Raw genomic sequence first — 9993 nt, forward strand, 5'->3', positions numbered from 1 at the left:
TTTGTTAGAATTCACTTCCAGATGACCTTAGCTCATTAAACTTGAAAAAAAGATTTCTTATTTTTCTTGTTAATGGATTACCTGTTCATAGAAAACTTTTTTGTGGCATTTCCCCCGCCCCCCTTCACCCCTCTTGCTAATAGTTTAACATGTTTTGACCTGCAAATTTGAATATTTGTTAGTGGCAGTTGAATATTTTTGCTTGTTGGGGAGATGTCTAGGAAATATGTATTTTTGAGTTAGTTATAACACCTGTAATGAAGTTCTCCTTTGTATGATCTGTTACATCTTAAATGTAGACACACAAAGACAGATCTTAAGAAGTTTTTTTCCCTAACATTTGTCTGTTGCTGATCAGTCTCATTAACTGTGGTACTTGGTCTGGCAGTTCAAGGAAGTACTTTGACATGCATCCAGCCTTGCAGTGTGCACGTGCCAACTGTAGATTAAAGATCTGTGCTGTTAAAAAAAAAAAAGGGAAAAAAAAATTGCTTGGGAGAACTTATCCTGTGCAATGGAATAGAAAAGATGACTGAGAGGGTTCCTTGTAGCTGTATTCTGAAATTAACAGATCAGGATTTTAACGTGGGATATTGGTATAATCTTACACATCAGGAAGCACATTTTGTTTCTTGTCTTTCGTTTGCACCTATGGTTGCAATCTGTCTGGTTCTCCATCTTGCTGAGTGTAATAACCCCTCTGTGAGATTTTGGGCAAGAACAACAGACTTTTGTGTATTTCCAGTGCCACAACTATTTTAACTGATTTTCTGTGCAACTGTGGTAAGTGACTGAGCTGAAAAATGCGGAGCCTCTTGCTATTAGAGAAAAGCTTTGGCCATTCTTCTTCATATCCTACAGTTTCAAGTTATGTGAGCAAACTTTTGTATACCTTTGGAAGGGCTGATAGGAATAATATTTGCCTAGCAAATCAAGATTGTTTGTGTGACGCTTTTATCTTCAGCCCAAAGTTTTGCATATTTCAGCTGGCTGAGCCTGATTCTTAGCTTGTGGCAAAAGACACAAGGCCAAAGTGAGATAAGTTTTTTTCCTATCACCTTTGAAAAGAAAATAAAGGAGAGAAGCCCGCAGTCCTTTTCACACTGTGTGAGCCAAATGTTTCTGTTACACGTTTACTAATGCTTTCATTTCATCATTGCAAAGAGTTTCTTTGTCCATTGATTTGGAATGTTGTGTTAGGTTTTTCTGTCCTTTGTATGTATTGCATATTGCTTTGGGGCAAGGACAAGGAAAGATCTCTTCCTGTGGGGTTTTTTTTGCTTCCTTGTTTAAGTGTGGTAACAGAAACCACTGCTATTTCCATGCAGTTTGTCTAACTGCAATACGAAAGCTGGGTTTTGATGGACGAGTGAAATAAATTACAGTCTTTTGAAAGACAGCTCTATTGTTGTCAAGTTAAAACTTTCCCTCTTCATTGTTTTTGCTGACACAATATAGACATAGCTCTTAGAAAATGAAATTTTAAACTGGTGTGTTGTACTTAGCATTTTTAAAAACATAATAGAATGTCTCAGAACAGTGCACTGGATTTTTTTTTTTAATATTTGAAAAGTGAATTTAACAGTATGTAAACCTGCAGAGTGTGATTGGGGTCCCATTCTTCAAAGCATTCAACAGCTCTGTAGTCCTCTGAATATTGCTGAGGTGTTTAATTTGCTTAATAAAAACAGGGCTTGTAAAGAATTTTCCACATGTAATATGTGCTAAGCCTGTCTCCTGTAGCAGACAGCCTAGATTCTTTGGTGAGTGTAGGAAGCTGTTAACTTTCCACTCTTCCTTTTGTATCTGTGGTGCAAGTGACCAGTGGGGAGGAGTTGCTTAAGCTCCTGCAGAAATGCACGTGGAATGATTGAGAAGGAGCATATACCATTGGGCTGACCTGAAAGGTGTGTGTAGGCAGGATGTCACAGCTGAGCGGGTGTTGTGGTTGAAGTAGGTGTACCCTTCAGTCTTGGTGCTCCATGTGCTCCTTCAGTTGGGGTACTTTTGATTTAGGTATTGTCGGATCTAAAAAGCTTGTGAACTGTAATAAAAAAGCAATATTAAGAATTTGTAATTATTTTTGCCAATAAGAAGAGACTCTACGTAGAGAGGAAGAAAGAAGGGTAGGGAAGTGGGCACATTCTTTGGTTGGTAGGGGTATGCGAACATCTGTATATTGGGTGGATAAAGAGAGATGTAAAATACAGAAATTGCTTGTAACACAACCAAGTACTTGTGTTTCTGACTTTACTGCCTTTCCTCACCTTGGTGCCCTGAATGAATGAATGTTCTTTCTTAGTTGCAGTTCACTGAGAAAGGTGGGTGAGACATATATGTGTGTGCGTGTGTTGGAGGAGAGGTGAACGTGCACCTGAGGGGAAAAAACAAATCAAACCAGCAGAACAAACAAAACCCTGAAAAACCAAAACCACCAACAAACAACCCAAAAACCTTGAACAAAGAAGTCGCAGTTAGAACACTTTTCTTCATGTTAATCTTGAAATTTTAATTTTAACTGCTGATGAGTGTTCCTATTAGTACAATAATCTCAAAAATCGTTTTTGTTTGGTATTGTTCTGCTCATTTTTTTTGCAGGCAAAAGAATACCGTGTTTTTTTTTCCCCATGAATGAAGAGAAAGTCCTTTTTTCTTGCCTGTGCTGATTTTTGTTCCTTTTGTTGATTTGGATGTTAAATTAATTGTTGACTTGGAGTAAAATTACTAGATTTATTGGACATTTGTTGGTGAGGTAAGATGTACCACACTAAACCGTCACTGAGATGTGCGAGGTGTTTGTGAAAGTGAAGTAGCAGCAAAGAAGCAGCCGAGGAAATTATACGTAGCCTTATCCCTCCCTGTTCCCTGGTGCTCTTCCCTGTGTCCCCTTCCCCAAATTCTCTTTTCTGGCATTTGTGCTGTGTGGATAGAACAGGATGTAAAGGTGGTGCCCCAAAGCTGCAGTTTAAGTAAGAGATATGTTCTGTTTCTCTCTTGGGTGCAGATGTATGTGGGCAGGGATGGGCAGCAGCCAGGTGGACCGGGTACTTGATTCTGTTCATCTTCTGCCTGCCCTCTTCCTCCCTCTGCCCCGGCTCAGCTGGACATGGTGGAAGAGCAACTACAGTTACTACCTCAGCCTGACAAGCAGGACTGTGCTTCCTCTTCCTAAAGGAACCCAAAGGCACTGGTGAAGGCAAAACAGCCATGGCACTGGTCTGTGCAGGGTGAGGGTGGGAAGAAGCTGGCTTTTCTGGGGACTTGTGTTAAGCAGGCAGTACACAGATGGAAGGGATAACCAGTAACATCTTGTGCTTAGGGACTTTCAATTTAAACTAGTGTTATGACTGGTTTCAGGGAAGTAGCGAAGTAGCTAGATATTGAAGGGTGCTGGGAAGATTTGTTGAAGTTGAAGCATAAGGAGTGTGAAAGGTAGACTGGATGAAATTTTAAACTAATTTGCTTGTAGCCTCGAGTGCCCCTGTTTGTGTGTGGGTTTGTTTTTTGGTTTTTTGGGGTTTTTTTTTTGAGATCTGGCAGTTTCTGACTGTCACAGTTGGGAAACACATGACAGTTTTTAGGTGTTACAGGTGTCTAGGACAGGCCATATTAAAAGTGTGTCCGTGTGTTTCTGTATGTCTACTTACAGACATGTATATACATTTAACCACTTTCTGCCATCTCAAATAGAAACAGCAAAGTCTTTCTGCCCTTTGCTTCTGCAACTTTCAGAGTCGGGCTGGGGGACTGCTAATGTTGCAATTTAAAGTTACTTAGCTTACTCCAAAGTACAAACAGAAAGTGTGGTAGGTGTCTTTTCAGCTCCCCAAATGACAGAAAAACAGAAGTATAGGTTGCTGGAAATGAAGGTGTTAAGCACCTTTTTTGGAACAGGTCAGAGGCAAATGAAAATGTGAGGTTCTTTGCTCCAAGATGTGCATGAGGAACCTCAAGATTAAAGCAATTTTCAGCTCAAGCAATTTTCTCAACCCCGGGTCACTTGTTTTTGTGCCTCTTCCCCACTCTTGCACCAACACAACTGTTTGCAGCTGTGTCATGAGCTGGGTAGGTGAACTGACCTACTTTAAGTTACCCAGGTCTCTTGATCTGGTTTAGACAGAAGTTGTTTCAGAGCAGTACTTGTCGACTTGTGAAAGGTGTGCCACCAAAGCAGATGCAGAGCAAAGCATTCCTGTCTCTCAGACAAATAAGTTGTTTACTATTATGAGGTGCCAAAAAATTTCATGATTAAAAGGAGATGGGGTCTGAGAAAGGTCCAGAATGAGTGACTCAGAGCTAAGTGAGAATTCTGTTTCAAATCCAAATTCAGTTTTTTTTCCATTTAAAACCACTTTATTCATATCCTTCCTCCCTGAAAAGAAAAAAGAAAAAAAAATCTTGACGTTTTTGGAGTGTATAGTCCTGGTCTGGATTTGACAGTTTGAGGCATAACACTGTAGACTGAATAGATTTGAATTAATGACATCAGGAATAGATTTTGACTGCAATCTGCAGATTTTAATTAAAACCCAGTACTGGTAGATTAATTTTTGATTTAAACATGATTGAAAAGACGTGATTTCAAACTACGTTAAACCGTGTGGTGATGTATCATGCAGGGAAAGTCTTCCTTTCAGTTTATTTTCTGCCTCAGATGAGATTTTATGAGGATAAGCATGGCTTGAAGTGATGTATAGCTAATGAGAGGCATTTGAAATAAAATGGAGCAATTCATTAGGACATGCAGAACGTGCTGCTCTACTGCAGAGAAGGGAGAACTGGACCAAGTGCGTGTGTATAGGCTGTAATGGAAAGTGTTGCATTATCTTCAAATCCATGTATGATAGCTATGCCCGTCAGAGTTTGCCACCTCCAGGACAATTAAATACATGAGGAAAGCAGTTGTGCTCGTCACTGTTCTACCCACTGCTATTTTAATTGAAAGTTTGCTGTATGCTGTGAAAGGAATTTACATGTGTGGGAGTGTTTCTGACAAATAGATGTCTAATTCTGTTTATAGTAATAACAAAGACATTACACAAAGGATGATTTGTATTCTAAATATTCTTTAGTGGTACATATGGTCTTGTAGTAAAGCTGTAGCTTATAATAGGGGCTTTGGGTTGCAATTAAACTTTGCAACAGTTTCTTCATAGGTGTATTACTCATAGACTGGATGGAATAAATATTCAAAAAATTTGGGGGAAATACTCTTTGCTTTAGCAGGAAATAGCTTGAATCAAAGCTGAGCCTGATATTTCAGTAGCCAGTTTTTCCTACATACTGTAAGAGCAAATAACTACTGTAGTGTAATTGAATTTTTCTGACTATTATTAATGATATTTCTTATAGCAATAATGTTCAAGGACCATATTTGACTGGGATATTGAGATGTGCTTTCTGTGCAGATACGTGGCACAAAAGAGAGAGATTTACAATTTTGAGCTTTTTTTTTTTTTTTTTTTTTTTAATAAAAAAGCAGTCCTGTTTATGCTTTGGAGATTGTATGTTTCCAAAACCAGATACTTAGGTGTCATTAACAAACTTCTGCTTGTTTTTCTTTCTACAGGAGATGATAGCAGAGTCTGCTCCGTTACGTTGCAGGAAGCTCAGCAATCCTGACATCTTTTCATCTGCTGGGAAAACCAAGCTCCATCGTCAGCTGAGTCAAGATGACTGCAAGCTACGAAGAGGTAGTTTGGCAAGTTCCTTGTCAGGTAGGCCATTTTGCAAAGACCCTATGACAGTTCATTAGTATTAAAGATGCAGTATCACTTGTTGGCATAACAGTTGGGATGAGTTGTTTCAGAAACAACTGATGAGTTGTTTCTTTAACAAGAGGTCAGCTCTTGTTGGGAGGGCATACAACATTTTATGTAAGAGAAAGATGCAAAAAGAGATATTAGTAGAAACGAGTGAAAGAGGGGACTGGATTTGTAGTGGGAGTAGCATTCTGTTTATTGTCCAGAGTGAAAAGTTAGAAGCTAAGACTTGATGTGCAAAGTTAAAAGGAGGCAGCAGTAGAACTTCAGGCAACACAGTGATGCATTGTTACCTCTTTTACTTGTAAGGTCAGTGATAACCGTAAGCTTCCCTACTTTGTCATATTGTTTCTTACTGGAAGTTGACTTTTATATTGAATTCAGTTTATTTAGTTTCTTTTTAGCTTCAAAAGCACTGTAGGCATTTGTGATTCAAAATAAAAATCCTGCTTACTAGCTCGATACTTGTTCAGTTTGTATAAAGTTTGTTTTTTCTCTTGTGAACACAGTTTTTGGCCCTGTCAGAGAATTTTGTTTGTTGACTGTAGAACCATGGAGTCAGCATAGGCTAGTAATTAGCCAAAATATGGAGGACCAAACTCAGTAATTTTCTTTCTCAAAGACTACATATGTGGGCTAAGGGGATGGTATCGCAGTTGTTTAAAGCTGGTATCAAAAATCTGTGATGCTGACATTGGAACACATAGAGCTGCATGATCAGTCTAGAATGAAATAGGTGATCTGCATGAACACCACTGCTGTTCTGTAGGGTTAACTTGCAGCCCATTTCCTCCCTAATTAGGCTGACTCTGTCTATTTGCGTGTCGGTGCAAGAACTATAAAGGTTGGAAACTCAGAGGTGGGGAGGGAAGAGGAAAAGGGTGAAACCACCCATTCTGGCAGCAGCATGGGTTTGACTTACTTGATTGTAAAAATACATCCAGCCCTGGTCCCTTTGTCCTTTATCAGGGGAAGATAAATATTTTAATGTTTGAGGTGCTAAGTGTAGTGGAGTTAAATGAGCAGCAAAGTATGCACGTTCTATTTGTAATTAGTGGCTTGTTTCTGAAAAATGGAAACATAATATTTTCACTTAAATAAGTCTGTTCTTTAAGGTAGGTTAATCACTAGAGGAGAACAGAAGTTTATTAACTACACAGCTGTTGGTTGATTACAATGGCTGAAAACAATGCTGTAGGGTTTTTTGGGTTTCTTTCCCAAGTAAGCAAAGAACAGTAAATAAGAGGAAGCAGGAAAACTGGAGTTCTGTCTCCTTTTTAAAAATTTTCTGTTTGGAGATAACAATCTTGTACATTTTCTGTTCTGAAATGATAAAGTTCTCCAGAACTTGTTACTTCATCTTAGTGACTTTTAAATCTACTACAGCCTGTTTCAGGAAGGGGAAAAGAGCCCCAACAAGATCAGCGTGGCCAAATTGGATAAAGGAAATGTAGATATGTAGATGTTTAGATCTGTATTTTAAATGTGGGTGTTGGGGACGTATGTAGGACTTGAGGCATGGCAGGGAAAGTTTTTTAGCTTCATGCTCCATCATTGCAAACTCATTGATTGGATTAGATCTTAGATTTGATTCTTAGTGGAATTCTGTCTTCCAGGATTCAGATTTTGTGGAATTTAAAGGAGATATTTAAATCTCTATAAGATATAGTTATCAATAATGTTATTCTTGCTCTCAAGCACTGGCATTTTGAACTGTTAGATAATTATATGATTTGAATTGCTATTATAGGATATCTTTATTAGTATTTACTGATATAAATACAGGAGTGTACATATCTGTAGTTTTAGATCTCAGCAGGCAAGAGGAGTCATTGCATTTATACATAATCTTGGAAATGAACAAACTATGAAAATCATGTCCACAGCTGTAAGCAGCTTGAGCGGGACTAGGAAGAAGGTACATGTGCTGTGTCTGTTTGCTAGCCAGAGTTGAGCCTTCTCATCTCTCATATGCTTTGAGTCATTGTGTTAATGTGTACTTGGCCTGTTGCTCATAACTTTCACAGAAAATTAACATAAACAAGTTTAAAAAACAAAACCAAACCAAACACCACTCCCACTCCCTGCCCCCCCGGGATCATGGCTAATCACATTATGTGACAGTCTTTCCAAATATTGTAGCTGCTTTTATGTAATGAGTGTAATATTTCACATCTAATTCTAAGCTGAAGTTGAATTTGCAAAATAGCTTGCTGCCTCTGAGAAAGAAATGTTTTTCTGCAGTATATGTGGTTAAGGATGTGGACTTCTTCCTGCTACTTTTTGCAACAAATGTCACAGCCCCCGGTGATTCTTGTTGTAGTATCTTGGTTGAATGCAACTACCTTGACCATGCTTGGATCCCCTGTGATTCTTGTTGTAGTATCTCAGCGTGTAATAATCGGTTGAATGCAACTACCTTGACCATGCTTGGAAGGGAGGGAATGTGTGTAATTTGGTATCACAGTCCTAATTTGAAGGAGAAGAGGTATTACTCACTCCCATTTTGCAGATGGTGAAACTGAAGTAGAGGTTGACTGACCAGAGTTACAGAGGAAGTAATCTGGAAGCTAATAATGGAACCCAGATTTAGAGACTTTTTCACTGATGTGTTTTTAACCGCAAGAGTTAGCTTTGTTCTATTTATTTTTTTTTTGTGAATGACATTGTACATGAAAGGAAACTGTCAAGCTTGATGGAGTCAAAATATGACCTACTTTGTTTTTGGTTCTTTCTCATTGTGGAAATTTACTGCTTGACCTTTTTAAAAAAGGAGGATTAAATTGACTAGAAAAAAAGTATATTGAATAGATCCTTTTAAATGATCCCTGTACTTCCTGCAGTAATGTAAAATGGTGTGGACTTTTTGAGATAGGAACTACTCTTCTCATTGTGTGTGTAGCATAGGAGATTAGTGTCTACACTAATCAGTCAGATACAAGGGAGACTTGGGAAAGCTACAGAATGATTTGCTTTTAAGAAAACATGATATTGGTGAACAGTGAAATTTTTTAGACAGAAAATATCCATCCATGGTTCAAAGCAAAACAATATTTAAACATACATTGTATTCTGATCACAGCTACATGAAATCTACTGCTGAATGTTCCAGTAGTAGGGGGAAGAGGGGATGTCTAGATGGCAAAGAAATTTAGAAGAGTTAATATTTTACACTTATGAATGTATTCTTTTAAGAACCTTAAAAATTATAATGAAGAGATTTTGCAGCATTAACATTTCCTCTCTGTACGGCAATAAATTGTTTAATTGGCAGCAAATAGTGTTTCATTTTTAATCTGTGTGTCATATAGAAAAGTATAAAGTGATAGAAGTTTGCTTCTACAAGGTTTTGGATTTACCCATTACCTCATATTGTAAACTAGATTTTTTGGAAATACTCAGTTATCAAACAAAATGAATTCACAGATTGTGTGCTTTTACAAGTTCTAACCTACCAAAGCTTTTAAATTGCCCTTTTTATTAAACACTCTTTTTTCCCCCACAGGCAATATTTGTTTTCAGCATTGCATTTTGAACTTGCAAACTTGTTTAAAAATAAGCTGATAGTATTTTGGTTTTGTTTTTAAAGGAAAACAGCTACTTCCGTTATCGAATAGTGTCCACAGTGGAGTGGGACAGACGGTATGGCAGCCACCTGGAGATACCTCAAATCTGGTCCGCATGAGAAACCAGTCCCTAGGACAATCTGCTCCTTCACTTACTGCTGGTTTGGTGAGTGAGTCTGGGAATACTCATGGTGATTTTGTGCTATAAATAAAAAGTGGTGTGATCCTGTGCTTTAGGTTTTACCTTACTTCCCCTGCTCCTGCTCAGTGAATGCAGCATTTTGTTCCTGTGGCCTTTTTTAGGGTAGAGGGTGAATTAGGAGGAGAATATGTTCATCCTCCTTTTGACAAAAAGTAGGAAAAAGAACAATTTCTTTTTGGGGAAGCTCCTCCTCAGTTCTCCTCAAGGTGCTTGGTGCCTGAAAGAAAAGATCACTGAAAGTCTAGGGAGATGTGAGCATGGGAATGTAACTAATTAAAACAAGTTTAAGTGGGAAACAACTTTCTGAGTAGCTACCTCTGCCTGTTTCCCTAGAGAATAGCTGAGGGCATGAAGCTGAAAGGGATAACTGTCCAAGGAATTGAAGAGCTGGAACTGACATCCGCTCTTCTGTGTGGTTTCTGTCAAAAGGTTTTGGTAAAGTGAACGTATTTTTGAGGAATGT

The 9993-nt window shown here is 38.4% G+C and overlaps 1 protein-coding gene across 1 annotated transcript; it reads left to right on the plus strand.

Moving 5' to 3' along the window:
- Positions 1 to 5569: 5569 nt before the first annotated feature.
- Positions 5570 to 9494, plus strand: LOC104525020 (microtubule-associated serine/threonine-protein kinase 2; the record flags this gene model as incomplete). The annotated part of the gene is made up of 2 exons (XM_029084974.1): positions 5570 to 5717; positions 9352 to 9494. Coding segments are annotated over 2 exons (291 nt in total), but the record flags the coding sequence as incomplete, so codon positions are not given.
- Positions 9495 to 9993: the final 499 nt, after the last annotated feature.

The sequence above is a fragment of the Antrostomus carolinensis genome, unplaced genomic scaffold, assembly GCF_000700745.2.
Source record: "Antrostomus carolinensis isolate BGI_N321 unplaced genomic scaffold, ASM70074v2 scaffold10545, whole genome shotgun sequence".
Classification (NCBI taxonomy): domain Eukaryota; kingdom Metazoa; phylum Chordata; class Aves; order Caprimulgiformes; family Caprimulgidae; genus Antrostomus; species Antrostomus carolinensis.